The sequence below is a fragment of the Mus musculus genome, chromosome X (genome assembly GCF_000001635.26).
Source record: "Mus musculus strain C57BL/6J chromosome X, GRCm38.p6 C57BL/6J".
Lineage (NCBI taxonomy): Eukaryota > Metazoa > Chordata > Mammalia > Rodentia > Muridae > Mus > Mus musculus.
The window spans coordinates 108,825,891-108,848,180 of NC_000086.7; the positions used below are offsets into that span (position 1 = coordinate 108,825,891).

The 22,290-nt window shown below is 39.2% G+C and overlaps 1 protein-coding gene and 1 long non-coding RNA gene across 3 annotated transcripts in view; one reads left to right on the plus strand and one right to left on the minus strand.

The window, feature by feature from the left end:
- The window catches only part of Brwd3 (bromodomain and WD repeat domain containing 3), a 98,518-nt gene extending 90,046 nt beyond the window's left edge, over positions 1–8,472 (minus strand). The window contains exons 1-4 of one of the 2 annotated variants that reach the window (NM_001081477.2): positions 8,209–8,456; positions 8,018–8,076; positions 7,787–7,816; positions 7,324–7,383 (exon numbers count right to left, since the gene is read on the minus strand). In NM_001081477.2, the coding sequence (NP_001074946.1) occupies positions 7,324–7,383; positions 7,787–7,816; positions 8,018–8,076; positions 8,209–8,239 (180 nt within the window). In that variant the 5' untranslated portion in view covers positions 8,240–8,456. Of the gene's footprint in view, positions 1–7,323; positions 7,384–7,786; positions 7,817–8,017; positions 8,077–8,208 lie in introns of both variants that reach the window. The other variant, XM_006528114.3, reaches the window with a different exon arrangement.
- Positions 8,473–8,587: 115 nt separating this feature from the next.
- 2810403D21Rik (RIKEN cDNA 2810403D21 gene) overlaps positions 8,588–22,290 on the plus strand; it is a 52,419-nt gene continuing 38,716 nt past the window's right edge. The window contains exons 1-2 of the long non-coding RNA NR_015493.2: positions 8,588–8,795; positions 10,376–10,465. This is a non-coding gene — a long non-coding RNA (RIKEN cDNA 2810403D21 gene). The remainder of the gene's footprint in view (positions 8,796–10,375; positions 10,466–22,290) is intronic.

Here is a 22,290-nt window from a genome sequence, read left to right on the forward strand (position 1 = left end):
AACCTATTACCTCCTCTGTCTTTAAGGCACACACATATAGAGAGAGTTAAAACTAATAAAAATAAGTCTTGGAAAAGAAACAGACACAAAGTAAGCAGAGTACATGTAGATGTTGTCAGAGTATTTACACAGCACAGGCCTTTCTCTATTCTACAGACCTTTACTAAATCATATAATTTAATTTTATATAAAATGTGGTACAAAACAGAACGCCTGATGGTGCCAGTAATAAAAAACGTAAGTGATAAGTTACTCTCTGATTTCATTTACTCAGTTCCAAGAATTAACTGGTTAAAAAAATCTGAGGTAGAGGCAGGCAGATGTCTGTGCTTTTGAGTCCAGACCAGCTAAGGATGCATAGTGAGATCTTGTCTTAAAGAAAAGAGAAGAATCCGAGTTATTAAAACACAGGAAGGTGTCACATGCCTAAAATTCCAGGACTTGGAGCCTGAAGCAAGAGAATTACCACTAGTTTAAAACCAATAAGCACCACATACTGTGTTGCGGACCAACTTGAGCTTCAGGCTAACCTAAGCTACAAAGCAAGGCTCTTTCTCAAAAGAAAAACAAATTCAAAGGGAAAAAAGTCTCTCAAGGCCCCCAACACATATACAGCAGAGGACTGCCTGGTCTGGACTCACTCAGAGAAGATAAACTTAATCCTCAAGAGACTGGAGGCCCCAGGGAGTAGGGAAGTCTGGTGGGGTGGAGGTGGGAAGTTGAGGACAGTCTTCTTGAAGATGGGGGTGGAGGGAGGAAGTATGGAATGTAGAACAGTCTGAGTGTGGACCGGAAAAGGGATAGTCTGGACTGTAAAAAAAATGATTAAAAAAAAAATCTAGATTCTATACAGAATAAGAGTTACTTATACCAACTAACTACTCACCACTCATCCCCTTAGTACTAGCAATACACATATATGTGCACAGAAAAGCAGAATTGTTTTCCCTATACAAAGTTTAGTTTCTTTAAAAAGGATAATCTAATTCATGTTCTTATGCAAATCATATTATAGATAGCCAAGTCCTAAAGACAAAAGTCCTGGTAACATAGTCTCTTTCTTGTCTTTTCCTTTTTGTTTTGTTTTCTTTTGTTTTTCAAGGGTTTCTCTGTGTAGTATTGGCCCTTCTGGAAATCACTATGTTGACTAGGCTGGCCTAGAACTCACAAACATCCACCTGCCTCTGCCTCCCTCATTCTGGGATTAAAAGCATAACACCACCAGGAGCTGGGGAAATGGTTATATTGGAGAGATGCTCAGCAGTTAAAAGTACTGCCTGCTCTTCCAGAGGACCAGGGCTCAAACCCCAGTAGCCACATGGTGGCTCACAAAATCATCTGCAACCCCAGGCCCAGGGGATTAAATGCCCTCTTCCAGCACCTTCTCAGATACCAGGCACATATATGCTGCATAGACAAGCTTGCAAAGAAAACATTCATATACATAAAATGCTTCCAACGGTATGTTTGCTGCCCTATTCCTAGAGCTCAGAAAAGTGCCCAGCATGAACTATGGTCAGATAAATACTGAATAAATCAGCCAATGAAAAAGTGAGTAAGGGTATTTGTAAAGTCTAACAAAAAATCAATATAATAAGTGCTCCCGGAAGATCTCATATTCTGAGTGATTTCTGTTTGATTAGTATAACAAAATCAAAGAATTAAAATATCTCTATTCAAAATTCTAGGAAGATAAGCAATTCTATTACGGTTAATATTTAAAAGTTATTACCTGTCAATAAATTGTTCTCCTCTTTGGTTGAGGAGAAAACCACTAAAAAAGACACTAAAAAGGAAGGAAAAATCAAGTATTTTTCCCTAGAGGTAAGAACTGCGTCTCGTAAATAAGTGTTCTCTAATTAATCTTTTAGATTTACTTAAAAGTCAAGACTGAATCAAAAACTCACATCTTAAATCTTTCAAGCAACTTTATAGAAACAAAAGTGCCTGGTTTTCAGACAATTATGCAAAAATATATTACTGAATATAAAAGGGGGAATAGTTGTGCAGAAACTGAAAGAACAGCAGATCCTTCTTTAGTCGGAACACTTTTTGTTTGTTTTTTCAGACAGGGCTTCTCTGTGTAACCACCCTGGCTGTCCTGGAACTTGCTTTGTAGACCAGATCCTCCTGTCTCTGCCCCCCTCCCCTCCCAAGTGCTGGGATTAAAAGTCCAGCCACCATGTCTGGCTATACAAAGCAATGTGGACTGCAAGAAGTTCAGACTCCCTACAACTCTACTTTCTGAAAGTTAATCAGTATTAATCACCTTTCCTTTTCTTTCTACCGGTTTAAAGATTTCCCCAGGAAAAAGAAACCTCAAACAACCCTCCTAGTTTCAAGCATTCTCTAGGTTGCGCCACTTCAAGAAGTGCTTAAAGTGGCTGAACACAGGGTTGCCTAAACCTTTAATTCCAGCACTCCAAATGCAGAGGCAGGCAGATCTTGGTGAGTTCCAGGCCAGTCTGGTCTGACCTGAGCAAGGAACAAGTTCCAGCACATGCCTAAAAACAAAGAAAAAAGGAGGGGGAGGGGGAGGGGGAGGGAGACTGCTAAAAGGCTAGATAAAAATCAAGAAGAGTTCAGAGGATACATCTGTCTTCTAGAAGTTGCTCAACAGAGAGAATACACTAAAGGGAGTAAACAACATCAGCCGACAGATTAAATAAGCTCTTTATAAAAAAAAAAATAGTGTCCGAGAATGTCCATGAAACAACAAATTGTCTTTAAATTGCTATTTGTTACAAAAAAAAAAAAGTTACTAAACAATCAGTAGACAATTACTGTTAAAAAATAAAAATCAAACACAAATCATTTTCTACCAGTCATGTGAAAAACATGAGGAAGATGAGTTCAGGCAGGCTGGAAAATGGCTCAGTGGGTAATAAGCTTGCTGCACAACCATGAGGGCCTCAGTTGGGATCCTTCGCATCTATGTGTAAGGCAATGTGGGCTTGGAATCCTAGCCTTAAGGCCATGGATGCAGGAGGACCCCTGGGGTTTACTGAGCAGCTACTGTACTGAATAAAACAGAAAATTCAGTGAAAGACACTGTCTCAAAAAATAAGGTGTATCCAGTGCCTAGTACCATTCTACTTTGTTTACATGTATGAAATTACCAAAATGTATAAAGAGATTCTATTAAAATAATAAGGAATGCTGAGAGGGGGAGAAATAGTCTTTCCCAGGGAAGAACACACCAATTGGTTATCCAACACCAAATGATCAGCCCTGAAAATATACATACAATAAGTTTTACTGTGGTGCTTACTAAGAAAAAAAAAAAAAAACACAAAGCAAATGAGGAAAATACTTCCTCACCCTGGCTTCCACTTGTACAGAAAACATACATGAATTCATATACTCACAGGCATATTCACACAATATTCCCCACACACCTCATAAATTTATATTTATGGGAGAGGATGACTTCAAGATAAAATTTTGTAAGCGGAATTCATGAAATCTAAATTCTTACCTCCCTATCATCCACTCTCTTCACTTATAATACCAGCTCACTTGTACTGTGATACCATTTTTTCCCCACAATTCTCAAAGAAACTACCAGAACAATCTTAATCACTGAATTATGTTTCCTACATCCAAATCTAGGTAAGTGCTAACTTGTTTCTGTGAGCAACAATGTGTATATGGCTCTAGTAAAGTCAATCGTAACAGTAGCTTCCAGAAACTGCCTGCTTCACTGCAGTGTCTTTAATGTTATGGCACTGCACTGCATTGAGTTTGAGGAGTTCATGCTAGAGATTTCACATGCTTCCTTCTAGTCTCCCTATGACTGTGGCTCACAGTGCACTTTTGAATTCACACATGTTTAAATTGCGTCCATACTTTATACATGCACTGACTATGCTACTAGCACTCAAAAATTTGTTTGCTATTCAAGTAGCTAACTTAAGCTATTGTTAGTAATTAGACAAAAGCTAGGTAAGGTAAGAAGAGAATATAGATATGTCTAGAATGCTAATATATTGTTTTAAAGTAGTTGTTATGAATCAAATGACAATATGAAAACACTCTTAAAAGGGCCAGGGCTGTGGTCAGTCATAGTGCTTGCCTTGTAGATATGATGCATGCGGTTCAGTCTGTAATACTGCCAAAAACCTTTTAAAGCCTGAATATTTGAACAAAGACTCTTAGAATGATAAAAAGTACCTTCATAAACACACATACTTTTTAAAGACAATAATGATCATTATACTCTTTTGAACATTAACTTTGATAAACTTATTTTAATATTGCCTCTTCTATTTTGCATATTAAACAAGGGCAATACAACCCAGGCCATTCTAATACAATTGCTAACTAGTGATTTCATTTCCATGGGTGAAAAATGTCAACAAGGGAGACACAGAAAAAGAACAAAAAAGTCCATAATATAAAAAGTTATGTGAAAAAGCAAGGGTAGGTACACTGTTTATCACCTATTATATATAGTCAAACATAATAAAAAAGTCCTCTGAATATAAAAACGTGAAATGTATAAGACAGGTCTTCAAATGTAGTTTGTACACAAGACCGTCAGTTCCATCACACACAAGTGTGTGTGTGTGTGTGTGTGTGTGTGTGTGTGTGAGTGAGAGAGAGAAAGAGAGAGAGAGAGAAAATGTAGCCAAGCACATGGTGGCATGTGCCTGCTAGGAAGGCTGGGGAATAGGTAACATTGACTTTAAAGCTCCCAGAGAATCACAAACTCTTCACAGAAAATTGCAAATTCAAAGCAAGCCTTGGCTAAATTATAAAACCTTGTATAATAATACCAACCCAAGAAAGAAAGGAAGAAAGGAAGAAAGGAAGAAAGAAAGAAAGAAAGAAAGAAAGAAAGAAAGAAGGAAAGAAAGATCCATAAGGTGGGTCATACCTAAAATCTCAGAATTTCGCAGGCTGACGCATGAGGTTGCTTAGAGCTTGAGGCAAGCCTAGACTACATCATGAGCTCCAGGTCAGCCTACACAATAGTATGTGACTGTCTCAAACACAGTAACAAAACAAAAAACACATGATACAGTAAATCAAGCCCACATAAATGGATGAGTGTATTAATAATAATTAATAAATAATTGTTAAGGTTTAAGTCTTACTGCTAATAAGAAAAAGTCTATTTAAATCAATTCAAGACTACTATCACATATTAAAACCATTTTAAATAATTTTAAAACTATAAACCCTCACACTTTCTTTTGCATTAAATATTAGTACAAACTTCTGGAGAGTGATGTTCAATATGTGACAAAAGCTTGAAAACTCAAGAGCTACTTTGACCTTATTCATAAATCCATGAGACTTTTGGAGAAGGCAACAGAAAAAGAGCCCCTCCCCTAATTATGCAAAAATATTAGTGAAAAGGTAAAAATATTAGTGAAAAGGTTAAAATATTAGTGAAAAGGTAAAAAAAAAAATTAGTGAAAAGGTAAAGGTCATTGCTCAAATGACCAATTGGAAATTAAGACAAATCATAATACTTAAAACACAACTAATTCTTTTTCTTACCATTACCATGATGGATATTCAAAGAACAATAGTCATACAAAAGTACTGTCAGAAAAATATAAAGCAAAGGATGGATGCTGATAATAACTGTGTAAAGATTTGCCTTTACTGTTTAAGAAAAATGACTAGAAAACCACCTTTTAAAGTGTGTGGTAAGGAGACCATTTTTAATTACTCAATTTTCTATCAAGTTCATTTTTAAGTTTCCTTTTCTCATTTGCTTAAAAATGATCTACCTGCCTATCCATATATAAGCTGGAAAAGGAAAAAAGTACACAAAATCATTTCTCATACACCCAGATATTAAAACTATGTTCAAACAGCTATCAGTAGTTTGATACTAAAACATGTATTAGTGAATACTTCGAATTTACCTTCTGTGATACAAGTAGGATTTATGTCTAACAACAACAGAAAGAAGAAAAACAAAACTTCAGGCTGAAAATTAAAAGTAGTAACAGGTATTCAAAAATAATTTGTACCCATCTGAGAAATTATTACCATTAATAATACTGGTGGTGGCATTCACTCTTATTACAATTAAACCATTTTTGGATTTGCAAGATATTAGGGAAAACTCAGTAGCTTCTGTAATAATGTGGCTTCACTCTTATAATACTCAAAGTTTTCAAAATTAACATCACAGCAATTTAACTGTTTTCTACTGACAAGCAAACTTTCAATTATTTTCTTTTTATTTAGTCTGCCTTAGTCTACTACTCTTCCAACTTTGTGTCCACTTTGTATGCTTTTCCTCATTTGGATCTTATTTGGAGGAAAGAGAGTTCAATTTAGGTTTTATTATCACTCCTTTCATCATACAACTCTGTAGCTAAGAGTAGAATCTCTTTCCCCACATATAAAAGATCATCTTTTTGTCTCAGTGCAGAGCAGAAAGTGCACTTACATTGCAAATTATATTTATGGAAAAAACAAGAGTCAATTCAAGACTTAACTAAAGTATATTCTCTTTTTTAAAAATGTCCATTGTCTCCTAATCCCAAAATCCTGTTCACCTATTCCCAAAAAGGTCATAATACATATTTCTTCTTTAGTGAAAACATATTTGCACAAATGCAGTTTACTGATGAATTAATTAGCTATTTTTTAAGATTAGAAATATATAACAATGTTTTTATTCAGTAACCCATTATCTAAAGATGAACAATCTTGGAATTCACTCAGTAGTCCTCAGTATTTTTATTTATGTAGTTTTTCTCACTTATGAGTCAGTTCCCCTTCTGAATTCCTTCTCCCCTCCACTCTAAAAAGAAAAAAAAAGAAAGAAAGAAAAAGGAGAAAGAGAGAGAGAGAGAGAGAGAGAGAGAGAGAGAGAGAGAGAGAGAGCTAGAAAAAAAAAAAAACACCCAAGCCTGGCCTCAGTTCCCGTATTTCAAGCCAGGACCAACCAGAAACCAGTTTTCTTCCACTAATCCGGAACTCCGGGCTGTTACCAACGCTGTCATTGGCCAGCGTCAGTCCTTGGTACGTGCCCCAAGATAACCCCCTGGTTTCTGTCCCTTATCCCCCTACAATGGGCCTTCTCCGCTGTTTGTAACACAGTCCTAAAGCACAACACAGCACCTCTGAAAACCAACTCACATTCTTCAAAGTTTTGGGGTGAAAATAAGCAAGGCTAGAGCAGGGCAAGGTACCCTTTCCGACACGCTGGGAGGGGGAAGGGGCAGTCCTTCGAACACCGAACAGCAGGCTCGGGGAGCTCTAAGGGCTGAAGGGCCAGGGGCGGTTGGGGGCACAAGGTGGGGAGGGAGTGGAAAAAGAGTTGGGCTAAGTTGAAACGAAAAGTTTACTAACCAGATCCTCGAAGCTTCTTCGGTGCTCTTTCCCTTCCCAGTCTAAGCGGCGCGGAATCAGCTGGGGGCCGGAGGAAAAGAAAAGGGGGGGGGGTGAAGGAAAAGCCTCTGCTCCCCAGCAGCAGCACCCAGCCTGGAGCCTAATCCTAGACCCTTTAACATTTTCATTTCTCCAGTCCCGACAGCTACTGCCGCTGTGCCGGGGGTTGGGGGTGGGGGGGGGCAGGCCAAAGGGAAGGAAATCCTGAAAAAACACCTCCCGCAGGAATAAAAGGCAGCGAGTTTAGACCCCTGCGTTGTCCGCCCCTTCTAAGCAAAGAACCCGATTTACCCCAAGTGACAACAGCCCCAAGTGTCCAGCTCGAAGGCTCCCTCCGGGCCCCTGCCCTCGGCCCCTGACCTACCTTACCCTTCCTCCAGGTTCTCCCCAGCCCTCCCCACCTCTTCCCAAAAGGGGTCCATACCTGATGCTCTTCGAGCTCTTGCACTAGCACCTGGGGAAGAGGGACACAGGGATGTGAAAGCAGATTGGGGCGCCAACCCATTCCTCCCTCCCCACTTCCAACACAGCCGCTGACTGTAGGAGTAATCGCGGCCGGCCTTTCCCTCACCCTCCAACTGCACTGCTCACCCAGTGCCTCAATTTCCCCAATGGGACCATTCCCCAACACTCCCAGATATCCTTTCCCTCTCACCTGAGCGGATTTGTTACAGGGTCCGGACTGCAAGAACCTTGCGATCAGGTAATACAGCTCTAAAGAAGGGGTTGGGGGTGGGGGGAGACGTTGAGAGAGAGGCAAGGAAAAGAGATACAAGCTTTTTAAAAAAAATCTGACAGCAGTCGCGCAAAGCCCCCATCCCTTTTGCCCCCGGCTCAGCTACCCACCGGCTTCGATCTGGGTAGGTGCCGCCGCCATCCTTTTCCCGAGGGGGTTTGGGGGCTTCGCTCAGGAGGGCTGGCGGGGGCGGGTGGGGGCGCTGCCTCTATTGTGGTGAAGCCCCCATGCTTGGGAGTCCCGCCGCTTCCGCCGCACTCTTCGTCCCAGTTTCGGTCTCTCTCGGATTCATCGCATCACGTTTCGACCCATAGATATTCTAGCCCAAGAGCTGAGGAGGCGGAGGAGGAAGGAGAGCAAGAGAGAAGGAGAGGGAGGAGCTGAAGTCGCCGAGGGGTGGGCGGGGGGAGAGGGGTGGGCGGGGGGAAAGGGGTGGAGCCATAGAAAGAAGGAGGGGGGAAAAGGGAAGGGAGCCGCTTGCAAAGCTCCAGGCTGGCCGCCAGAGGCACTAAGGCGGCCGCCTAGTTCCAGCAGCTAAGCCGGCCTGGGGTTGCCTAGTTACTGCCCAGAGAACAAGGAAGAGGTTCTAAATGCAGGCAGACGCTCTGGCAATCTTCGTCAAACTCTGTGGTGGCGTTGGCGTCCTAGAGCTCCGGAGTTGCTTACCCTTCCTGTAAGGGCAATCGGACCCTTTCCGGTGAGGGAACCTCTCTCCAGACATGATCAAGAGAAACTGGCGAGGGACTGACATGATCTAGCTTACCTTGGGTCACCGAACGGATTTGGTTTGTTTGTTCTTTCTCTACCCCAAGAAAAAGTCGCTAGCTACTGCAAGGTTTTGTTTTCAAACAAGGAACAGCATGCCAAAAGAAAGTGCTGCGCCTACCTGATGAGCAAGGGAATAATATTCTTCTAGAAAACTTCTTGTAGTAGTATCAAGTCTCCCCTTGATTCTGATAAACATTGCGCGCGAAGTTTACACTTTAAGGAGGAGGCCGTTTCCCCCTTCTGAAAAGGTCAACAAGCTCTTTCTTCTCAATTCCTGTAGGATAAGTTGGAACGCTGTTTTGAAATTCTGCCAAAACGTTTTTAAAGTTCTTAACTATTCATTGAAATTTGGATAGAAATGATAGTTTGGTTTGGTTTGTCTTTGAAGTGATATTCTCTGACTTGCTGTCACTATGTATCTATCCAAGGCTCCCCTGGAATTCCATGTCAATCTTCCTGCCTCAGCTTCCCTAGTGCTCATGTGGCAGGCATGTGTCGCCACTCCGGTTGACAAAAAGTCTTTTTTCCACTACCTTGAGACTACAATTGTTTTCATGTATAACTTTAACTCTTAGCACAGCGCTGATTTGATCAAAGGATTTGTATAATAATTGACAGTTTGAGGAAACTGGTTCACTTCCCCAATTTCTCTTAGCATCCCGTTCTCAGGATGTTACTTTGAACAGAATTCATAGAAACAAAACATGATGGGAAAACAAGTACTATTTGAATTGTGTACATTATTTGCTTTGAAATACTCAAATTTGAAGGTTCACATTAATGTATGGCTATAGTGGGAGTTTGGTTTTCAGACTCAGGGAGCTCGGTGATTAAACCACATTGGGCATAGAATTAAATTTAATTCAATTCATAAACTTAACATATCCTTAGCAATTCATTCTGCCAATTTCTTTTATTGAGTAATTAATAACAACATAAGAGTAAAATGCTATGGTTATCTTTGGTATAATCAGTATCTGAAAGAAGTAGATAAAAGAAATATAAAACCTCAGGACAAAATTGTGAGGTGCTTACTGAAATAGTAATTTTTATAGTTCAAGATAATATAATTAACAGCTAACCTTTACCAAGTCATTACTACATATTTTGCCTGCTGTAACTCATTTAATCCTTAACAGTGACCTAGGAGACAGTTTATATTTTTCTCTACCATACTAATATTAAAAATTACTACTAGCCAGGTGTGGTGGCACACGCCTTTAATCCCAGCACTAGGGAGGCAGAGGCAGGCAGATTTCTGAGTTCAAGGCCAGCCTGGTCTACAGAGTGAGTTCCAGGACAGCCAGAGCTACACAGAGAAACCCTGTCTCTAAAAAACAAAAACTAAAACAAAACAAAACAAAAAAACCACCTGCTATATGACTTCAAAGCACTTACATGCTATTGTTTTTCTTATATGTAAATGATAATAAATAATATTCACTGTGTTTGCTAACACACATTTTTTGTAGAACTCATGTGAGAATATATCTCTGTTGTATTCAAAAGGCATGTGACATAATTATCCCAGCGATCACTAAAACTGTAAATTTGGATGCAATTAAGAGAGAAAACTCCACACATTTATGGAAATTTAAGGTAAGAAATTACTTGTACAGAATTAATTTTATTTGTATTTATTCATTTATTGTGTATGTGCAGGGGCAGAGTCACCTGGCCTCCAGGTAAATAATTATGTTAACTGGAATTTGAAATGATAAGGGATTAGGAGTAAAGAAAATGCAGATTAACCTCCTGTGGTCTGATCTACCTATAATCCCAACACTAGGGTGGCTGAGGCAGAAGTGTCTTTAGTTCAAAACTAAACTGGGATACATAGCTAATTCAAAGCTGGCCTGAGAGATAAGGGGAACTGGAAAGAGCACGACATTAGTTTCAGGCGCACAATACCCAATGATTCTAGAATCCTCTACTGACAAAGCAAACTGACACAAGGAAAAATACTTAAAGCCCAAATCCATTTCCACAAAACCAGTCACTAAGGGTAAATTTTGGAGATGATAATTAAGGAAGTGATGAACTAGCAGGAATTTTCTGTACTAAGTTTGTAAGAAGAAAGTTTTTTAAATGTCTGTGTTCCCACAAAAAAATATTCATTCTTTAGAACTAATGCTAACGAATCAAACACTTTGAAGTAATTTAGAAGACAGAATCACCAGTCTGAATCTCTGCCTGACCACATTTGTATCCCCCCCCCCGCGCCCCCACCCCGTGTGTGTGTGTGTGTGTGTGTGTGTGTGTGTGTGTGTGTACATGTGGAGGTCAGAAGACAGCATTTGAGAGTTGCTTTTCTCCCTCCATTATGTGGGTCCCAGGACAGAATCCAGATTGTCAGCTTGGCAGCAAGTACCTTTACCCACTGAGCCATGTTGCTGTCTTTCTTTAACTTTTTTCAAAATTTAGATTAGTAAAGGAAGCAAATTTTCATCTATTATAGGAAAAAAAATGGACTTAAGTAGAAAAATAAGAAATGTTGCTAGGCATTGTGGTATGTTCTTATAATCCTAGCACTGGAAAATTCAGGGCAGAAAAATTAAGAGTTCTGTGGCATCTTTGCTTACACAGTGATTTTGAGACCAACCTGCCTACATGAAAATATCACAAGAAAGAAGGGAAAGAAGAATAAGATATTTAGCAAGTGGCTTGGTGGGTAAAAATGCTTGCCACCAAACCAGCAACCTGAGGTCAGTCCCCAGAACCTACCTGGTGAAGGAGAGAACTGACTCTCTGGAGTTGTTCTCTGACCTCCACACTCTTGCCCTGGCATGCACTTCCCACCCCCACACAAACACACTTCATAAATGTAAAAAATGTTAATAAAAATGTTTACTTGGTAGCTGCATTAGCTTCCTGGGGCTACCATAACAACTTCTAATCCAGAGGGCTTAAGAAAGCAGTGGGTTGGTTTTTTACACATGAAAGCTAGAAATGTAAAATCAGCCACTGGCAGAGTTTGTGCTCCCTCTAAATGCTCTGTAAAAGAATCCTTTTTCCCTTTTCTAGCTTCTGCTGGATCCTTAGCATTCTTTGGTTTGTTGACAGCATACTTCCATTATCTTCCTCCATGTTTAGATAACCTTTGTACATGTGGGGCCCTGTTTCAAATCTTAGCATATTGTGTATATACATGATTCTAGGGACCCACCCAGGGTCTCCCACATTTTGGGCAAGCACACTACCACTTAATGTGTTTTGTTATGAGGACAGGAGTCATTAAATTTTAGGTCTACCTTACATCTAGAATGATCTCATCTTAATGGCATAATTATATCTACAAAGACCTTATTTCCAAGTAAGGTGATATTCACTGGTATTGTGGTTAGAACATGAACATATTTCTGAGGGGTACAATTCACTGAACTATCCTTTACTTTATTATCATCTTTATTTTTATTTTTGTTTGTTTGTTTGTTTTGTTTTTTCAAGACAGGGTTTCTCGGTGTAGCCCTGGCTGTCCTGGAACTCACTCTGTAGACCAGGCTGGCCTCGAACTCAGAAATCTACCTGCCTCTGCCTCCCAAGTGTGCCTCTGCCTCCCAAGGGTTGGGATTAAAGGCATGTGCCACCACTGCCTCGCTCATCTTTATTTTTAAATAAATCTTTTTTGGAGGGAGGGGGTTTCAAGACAGGGTTTTTCTATATAGCCTGGTTATCCTGGAACTCACTCTGTAGACCGGGCTAGCCTCAAACTCAGAAATCCACCTGTCTCTGCCTCCTAAGTACTGGGATTAAAGGCATGTGCCACCACTACCTGGCTAAATAAATCTTATTTGCCATTATTATATGCATGTATTGATGTGTGTGCATGATGTGTGTACACGTGACTTTCAGAGGTCAACTTTGTGGAATTGGTTCTCTCCTTCCCCTTTTATGTGGGTTCCAGGAATTGAACATATTATCCTTTTAAAAGTCATATTTCAGGACGATTAAGAGTATATACAGCAAAACTTGACAGCCTGAGTTGGATCCTCAGATCCACAGAGTAGGAGAGAACTGACTCCTGTAAAGTTGGCCTCTGACTTCAACACATGTGCAATGGTATTGTGCTGGTAGGAGTACATATACAAAGGAAATAAACTGTCAACATAATTAAAATCACATTGCATGAACCAAGGATATGGCTCAGTTGGTAAACTTCTTGGTTAGAATGGAAGATAATTTCTCAAATTTAAAAGCCATCTAAAGAGACAATCCTAAATTTGAACAAGGAAAGCAGAATATTAATATTAATATTGATCTAAAGCAGTGGTTCTCCACCTGTGGGTTATGACCCCTTTGGAAAGGGTCACATATCAGATATCCTATGCATCAGGTATTTACATTAGAACCTGTAACAGTAGCAAAATTATCGTTATGTAGCAGCAAAATAATGTTATGGTTGGGAGTCACCACAACATCAGGCAGCATATTAAAGGTCACAGCATTAGGAAGGTTGACAACTAATAGAGATTATGAACTCCTGAAACTAAACAAAAGTAGTAATGAAAACAAATGAGAAAAAAGTGGAAGGGCACTCTCAGCAGAAAAATAGGCAGCATTATTAAATTCAACACCATATACACATACATATAATGAAAGTGTTAGGAAGAAGAGTGAGAGGAAATAGTTTGAAGATACATTGTAACAATGTTGGAAGCCTTTGTTTAAAAGTAAACATCCACACAGGAAGCTCAGTGAGCTACAAATATAAACATTTAGTAGTGCCCACTAACCTATTGAAAATCGAAAAAAACAAAAAACAAAAAACAAAAAAAAAACAAACAAACAAAAAAAAAAAAAACACAAAAACCTGAGACTTCTTATTAAAAACAATGGAGGCCAGAGGCAATCGGATAGCATAATCATTGTAACACAAGAAGGAAGGCACCACACAAGAACCCTATGTTTACTAAAGCTAACTTTAAAAACAAAGGTGAGCCACAGATGTTTCCCCAATAAATAACAAATGGAACAATTTGTTGATAGCATAGCCATATTACAAGAAAGACTAAAGGAAGTTTGTTTGTTTTTCCAGCTGGAAAGGAACAGAATTTAGAGAGCATAGCAGTTCTGCCCCTTATCCATTAGAGTACATGCCAGCCTGTCCAGTGGATGCCTAAAACCAATTCCAACATAGAAGCTATGATCTTATCCAGGGATACATAGTTTTGGGTTTTGGGGGTTTGTTTTTATATGTTGAAACAAAGTCTTGTTGTGTAGCTAAGGTCAAACATTCAATCACTTTGCTTCTACCTTCTGAGTACTAGAATTACAGGCATTTTCACTTTGACATACAAATTCCATGTCTTGTAGTAACAAAGTATTTACCACCCATCATAGCAGTATCTTTTTCAGTATCTTTTCTGTCCAAAGTATGATAGCAAAAAGAACACTGATTTCTTGAAAAAGAACACATTTTGTTCTCTTTTCTTTCTCCTACCTCATTCTGCTTCAGCACTGGGAGTTAAATCTAAATCCAAGTTCCTCCAAATACTAGGCAAGTGCTCTTCTATTGATCTACATCTCTGTTTTTTGTTTTGTTTATATTTTTGTTAGTTGCTCAGGCAGGCCTTGAAATATCAGGGATTTTTGTTTGTTTGTTTCAAAAAGGGTCTCAAGTATCTCAGGCTAGCCTGAACCCACTATATACCCGAAGGTGACCTTGAACTTCTACTGTTTTCTTCCTCCTTTTGCTAAGTGCTGAACAGACAGGCATGTATTGCCACACCTGGGCAAGCTTTGGAATTTCAGTCTTCTGCCTCTATAGAAGCTGAGATTAGAAGCTTGCACCACAACAACATTATGAACTAACCAGTACCCCAGAGCTCTTGACTCTAGCTGCATATGTATCAAAAGATGGCCTAGTTGGCCATCACTGGAAAGAGAGGCCCATTGGACACGCAAACTTTATATGCCCCAGCACAGGGGAACGCCAGGGCCAAAAAGTGGGAATGGGTGGGTAGGGGAGTGGGGGGGGAGGTATGGGGGACTTTTGGGATAGCATTGGAAATGTAATTGAGGAAAATACCTAATAAAAAAGAAGAAGAAGAAGAAGAAGCTTGCACCAACAGGCCCAGCTATGGGATTCATTCTTATGCATTACATTTTTTTATTTGTATTTATTAAAATGTAGAGGCCAGAGGACAATTTTACAGTGTAGGCTCTCTCCTTCCACCTTATAGAGCCCAAGCATCACACTCAGGTGGAACAGTGGTGGCTCACACCTTTAATCCCAGCACTCAGGAGGAAGAGGCAGGTGGATCTCTGAGTTTAAGCCCAATCTAGTCTACATAGTGAGTTCCAGGACAGCAAGGGCTACCCAGAGAAACCTTGTCTTAAAAATAGAATCAAACTCAGGTGAGGCTTGTATAGCAAGAATTTTACACAGCAAGCAGTCTAACTAGCCATAGTAAATAGATTTAAGGGTTCTGCTTCTTTTAACAATAGAGTATTATCCCCAAAGAAGAACAAAATTCCATTCAAGGAAACAAATGTAACTAGAGAAAGAAAACGTCCTGCTAAGCAAAATGTGCCAGACACAGAGATACAAATGTTCCCTCATGTGAAGACTCTAGATTACACACATAAGCATGCATGTAGATATGTGTATACATATGGCATGAAAGTAGAAGTGGGACTGTGGGCAAAAGGATAAGGAAAGCAAAGATTACAACTAAATTATGTGATATTCATCTTGTAATGAAAGCTACTGTTTTATGCAGCAACTATGTACAAAAACAAACAAATAAAATGCAGGGCCTTGTAGAAGAAGGCCAAAGAGGGTATGATCTTGAAGAAGATATTAGAACTCAAGGCGCTCCCTTCCACTATCTCTACTTCCTAGTCTTGTTAAGGTGAAAAATTTCCTCTGTCATACACTCTAACCTTCATTTCAGGGCTACCAGGGGTTCATATCCATGAAACTAAGCAACCATGTACTAAAACCTCTCAAAGCCTGAGCCAAGGTAAACCCATTCTTTGAATTGTTTTGTCTCATACATTTTTTTACAGAAACAGAAAACACATCAACACAAAATGATTTGCCAAATTCAGCACCATTCCTAATCAACACACCCAACAAACTAGTTTACAGCTGGGATTGCATCAAGCTACTCACAGGTGTAGCTGATATAATAGTTAATTGTGAAAAACTGAAGGCTACCCTCTTATAATCAGGAGATCCCATTTAAGGTAGAATTTCTTTTCTTTCTTTCAGACAGGGTTTCATGGAGGTCAGACTGGCCTCAAACTCCCTGTGCAGCCCAGAGTGACTTAGGCCTTCTTATCCTCCTGTCTCCACTTCCCAAGGGCTGTGACTAGTAGCATGTACCAGCATACCTGCTTTATATGGGGCTGAGGGGCCTGGGGGTAAAAGCAAGAGTCTTGTGAAAACCTAGGCAAGCACTCAACCAGCTGAGCTACATCTGCAGCCCTTCTCTCACTAGTTCTGTTCATCATCTTTGCAGAGGTCTTCCAGGTTTAAATAGTTAAGAAAAAGCAGAAACCAAATCTGGTGTGGAGTGGAAAAGTATCTCTTCCTTTAAAATTCATGGACTTCGATAGCAAAAATCTTAAGGAAGTCATGGAAAACTTATCAGAGCAAATGAGTGAGCAGAGCAATGCATGAAACCGGACCAAGATAGTACTTACGGGTCTGTAGCCAAACAGTAAAGATTTTGAAATAAAAACTATTATAATTTGCAGTATCATCAGAAAGAGTAAAATACTTAGGAATATGTTTTACAAAATAAAAGTCGTACTAATGCGCTGAAAACTGTAAAACAGCTGGGGGTGGTGCACGCCTTTAACCCCAGTACACAGGAGGCAAAGGCAGGAGGAGGAGCACTGTGAGTTCAAGGCCAGCCTGGTCTACAGAGTGAGTTCCCATGACAGTCAGGGCTACACAGAGAAACCCTGTCCCAAAAAGAATTAAAAATAAAATTGTAAATTTTAAAAATTAAAAAGAGAGAGAAAGAAAATTGTAAAGCAGTATTGAATGAAATTCAAGTACACTTAAAGAAATAAAAAGCCATTCCATGTCCATGGTTTGGAAGACATAATAGTAAAAACTGATCTACATCGCATAAAATATGTAGCCAAATCCCAGCAGGAATTTTGGCAGAAACTGCATGATTCATACAAGGAGCCCAGAATAGCCAGAGCATCTTGGAAAGAAGGATAAATTAGGATGGTTCACACTTCCCATGCTCAAGCCTTACTAACTAAAAGCAATCATCAGGAGGAGTCTGTTACTGACATTAAAAAAAAAAGTCATACGCATCAATGGAACAGAATTGAGAATTCAGAAATAAGCCTGCAGCTTTGTTGTCCATTGTTGACATCAGTACCTAGAGAATACAAAGTAAGAAAGAAAATACCCTTTCAACAAGTGCTGGGACAAATTGATATTCACAAGAAAAAAATTAGTTTAGACTACTATAATGCAATAATACATACAGAAATTAACTCATTTTTCCGGATCCCTAAAGGTTAAAATGATACAATTTTTGAAGAAAAGGTAAATGCCAGCGTTTTTTTACCTTATTTAGACAAATGTTTCTTTGTTATGACACCAGCAACACACTAGCAAAAGTAGATACATTAACCTTTGTCAGAGGGAAACAGTTATGGACATCAAACAATATTAAGAAAATCATGGCCATTAATCAAGCAGGTTTATACTGCTAATCAAAAAGAACACTCTAAAATCATGAGGCAAAATAAATCCTTCCACTCTTTGTAAAAGTGGGGAGGGGTGTAGAGAAGAGAAGAGAAGAAAAAAGAAAAGAGGCGCATGCTTTTAATCCCAGCACTCTGGAGGCCAAGGCAGACAAGTCTCTGTAAATTTGAGGTCAGTCTGATGTACAGATCAAGTTCAGGCTGACTATGGCTACAAAGACCCTACATAAAAGAAGGAGAGAGATTCAAGGGGAGGGAGGGAGGGAGGGAGGGAGGGAGGGAGGAAGGGAGGAAGGAAGTAGTGGTGCACGCCTTTAATCCCAGCACTCAGGAGGCAGAGGCAGGTAAATCTGAGTTTGAGGCCACCCTAGTCTACAGATCAACTTCCAGGACCACCAGTGCTACACAGTGAAATCCTGTCTGAAAAGTCAACAACAAAAAAGATAGCCCAATGAAAGGAAGAAAATAGTTGTAAGCTATATGCAATAAGAATCTACTTAGCAGAATATATACATAAAACACAGACATATTACATATTACGTATTACATATTACAAAAAGGCAAGTTGAAACCATAAGATAACAGTACCTTCCTTCTACCAGTAGTCTTACACTGAGCTGTGGAAACAGTTTGGTAGTTCCTCAAAAACTAAAACTGTCGCCATATACCTAAAAGAATGGAAAAAAATATGTACAATAAAAGTTGTCCACCAAAATTCATAGCATCCAAAACAAACAACAGAAGCTGTTGCAGTGGCAAGTGCTACTAATCTCAGCATTTAGATTGGGGAAGCAAGAGAATCATTTCAAAGCTAGCTTCTACTGAGAGAAGTCAAGGCTTGATTGGGTTTCCTGAGATCTTGTCTAAAACAAAAAAGAAGTTCACAGCAGCGTTATTTCTAATACTACTTTTCATAACAGAAACAACTTATGAATAAATTAAAATAGATATTTTATACCTATGGAATTGAGTATTCTAACATAAAAAGGAATGAAGTAATGACATATGCCCTATCTATCTATCTATCTACCTATCTATCTATCGATCTATCTATATCTGTCTGTCTCCTGGATGGACCTTGAAAATGTGTTGAATGAAAGAAATTAATCAGAAAAGAGAGCAAATATAGTATGATTATGTGAAATGTGAGGAACAGGTAGAACTATCAAGCTACAAAGATTACTGCTTCCATTGGTCTAATGACATGGAGCAAGAGTAGGTGCTTGCATATATTATAATTATTTGGGGTGGGGGAAGTGTTTCTAATGTGCTCTACAGCTACATCTGATAATGCTTGCACTTGTTTGTAAATAGATAAAGAACCATCTAAGGGAGCACGTTTTTCTTAGTGCATGGGGATGCCTTGTATGGGCATGGATGCTGGGATCCATGTGTGGAGGTCACCGTATAGCTTTGTGGAGTCAGTTCTTGCCTTTCACCTTTACATGGGTTCCAGGGATCAAAGTCAGTTCACCTGGCTTCCATGACAAGCCTTTTTGCCCATTTCCTAAATCACCATGTTGGCCCTAAATTCACATTTTACAACAGTGAACTAGAGCTGGAACTGGAGCTTCATGCCTAAAATACTTCACTACCTTGCAAAAGGCCATGGATTTATTACTCAAACAGTGATCTTTATGGTATGTAAATTATGTCTCAAGTGGGGTCTTAAAAATATGTGGTGCTTTGAATAAAGATAAACTAATAAAATCAGATTTTCTTAAAAATTAATTAAAACAGTGTTTGGTTAATAAATTTAATTATGATTGCAGTATGTTCTTAACATTTTTTCCTCGTTGAGCCATAATTGAATATTTCAAAACCAAATAGTATTCTGATTATTTTCTCTTTTAATATTGGCTTGCACTTTCTCCTTCATTCCCGCATGGATTGTCAAATTGTTACTCACAAAGGAAACAGTAAGGGGTTGGGATATATTTTAGTGGCTTAGTTATCATGTGCTGAGCCATGGATATGGTCATCACACATATAAAACTTATTAAGCATCTTAATAATTATAGAAAATGTCACCTTTTGTACATATTACAATTGTTTTGACTTAATATTCTTCATTTGGTTTTTCTCCTCCTCTTGTCTTCATTAATAAAATTTACTTTTCTTTCTTTTTAAAACAATTCTGTAGCTGGGCAGTGGTGGCACATGTCTTTAATCCCAGCAGTGGGAAGGCCACGCCTTTAATCCCAGCACTGGGAAGACAGAGTTCTGAGTTCAAGGCCAACCTGGTCTACAGAGTGAGTTCCAGGACAGCCAGGGCTATACAGAGAAACCCTGTCTTGAAAAAACAAACAAAAACCAATTCTGTGCTGGGCACACAGCATAGGCAATTCCTCACTGAGCCTCCCGCCATTCTTAGGTGATTCCAGATTGTGGCAAGTTGACAATGAAAATCGAGCAACACTATCTAGTCCCAATCCTATGGTGATTTCATTGTTTTAGATTACATTACATTTTATCATCTGAGAACACTCAATTTCACATACACCAGTGTTTCTGCTTTTCATTGGCTGTCATCTCATTATTATTTGAACACGTCTCCTATAGTAAAGGCTTGGTTTTCCAGCATTTTGAGTTATTAAGACAGGATCAGATCAAGAGGGCACTGATGTCTTATCAATGAATTGATGCATTTGTATGAATTCATAGGTAATGTGCTAGTAGGAGGTGAGGCCTTGTTGGAGGAAGTTGGTCACTGGGGTACACCTTTCACAGGCATATCTTCTAACTGGACACTCTTGTCTCCTGTTTCAAGACTGGGTGACATATGTAGTTAAACTCTTTATTACCCTTCTACTGTAATGTTTCTACCTTGTCAAAGAGCTAAAAGCAGTGGAGTCAGCTAACTGTGGACTTAAACCTATTTAAACTTTGAACCAAAATACAAGAGTTGAGTTGTTTAACTCAGGCACTTTGTCATGGCAACTTCTTTTTCTTAAAGGAACTTTAGAAACATTTTGTCTTGTTTCCCTTCCCCTTTATCTCTTTTGATTTTTTTTTTCAGACAGGATCTCACTCTGTAGCCTGGATAGCCTAAAACTCGGTATATCAACCAGGTTTGCCTTGAACCCATAGAGATTCACCGCTTCAGCCCCCTGAATGCTGATATTATAATCAAGTACCACTGTGCCCAATTTATGAAGTACTGGGCATCAAACTTAGATCCTTGTGTGTACTTGACAAGCACTCTAGAAACTGAACTACACCCCCGGCCGCACAGTGATAGTTCTTTCTTTATAAAAGTTCTATAAAACTTTTGTTGATTATAATTCATTTCATAATTTCAACGTCTTTATAGAGTACAGATCAACAGTACCTACTAGATGCTAGGGCCTAAGATACATATTCACATGGATTATTGAGGGTAGTCACAAAAGCCCTGTATCATACACATTTATTATCCCCTCTTTAGAAATAGGGAAATCAAAACTCTATTCAACTAAATATTTGACTAGTGTCACAAAACTAGCAAATATTATTAGCCCTTGTTCTATGTGCTCCACTCTTTCTCCTCTTTCTGTCCATCTCTGTCTCAATTTCCCTCTCCCCCACCCCCTGTTCGAGCCTAGGCTTAGACTTGTTTAAGCTCACTGCATAGCTGGTGTGAAGGCTAAACATCTAATATTCCTCCCTCTGTCTCCCGAGTGCTGAAATCAAAGGTATGTACCACATGGTTCTCTTTCTTATTGAAAAGAGGTGTTTTTCCCTTGCCTACCCTTTCCACTTGTTTTTTTGTTTTTTTGTTTTGTTTTTTTTTTTTTTTTTTTTGAGACAGGGTTTCTCTGTATAGCCCTGGTTGTCCTGGAACTCACTTTGTAGACCAGGCTGGCCTCGAACTCAGAAATCCGCCTGCCTCTGCCTCCCAAGTGCTGGGATTAAAGGCGTTTGCCACCACACCCAGCTCTTTCCACTTGTTTAATTCGATGCTATTTATTATTGTATGGGTTTAATTGGACTTTCAAAACGCTATATACATGATAACCTTCAATCAGCTATTTACCTTGTTTGCCTCTCTCCTCACTGAGCCAAAAGGGTTACATTTTTCCCTCTTTGTTGAAAGGGCTGGAAGAGAGAATAGTGAAGTGATTGTTACACAGTAATTTGCAATAAGGGTGGGTACCACATACTTAGGGTTGGAAAAATAATCTATGGGTTGAGAAAAGGTTTTCAATTTGATGTTTGTGAGCATCCATGTAGATGCTGGGAATGAACCTGGGTCCTCTTGAAGAGAAGTCAGTACTCTAAAGCACTGGCACAGATAGTTAAGAACTTGAGGCAGGGTCTAGTGAAGCCCAGGTCAACTTCAAACTCATCATATAGCCACAAATGACCTCCCATTCCTTAGGACCCCTGGCCTCTACCTCCCAAGTACTGGAATTATGGTCATTTGATACCATAGTCATTTTAAAACACTTAAAATTTTAAAGTTATGATATATCATAATTGTTATATTCATTCTAACTAAATATAGTTTGAAATTTCTAACTGGTAAATTAATGTAGCAATTGGATATTACAGTGGAATGAAGGTTAAATCACTATAAATGGACCCAATGCCCATATCTGACCTCTGTGGGTGCTACAAACTCATGATATACATATATACATACAGGCCAAACAAACACACACACACACATTCTAAAAATGAATAAATAGTTTTTCAAAAGATTTGTCTTTGTTGTGATTAAAAATAAACTATTCCTAATAGTGTAAGAACATTTTAAAATCAGA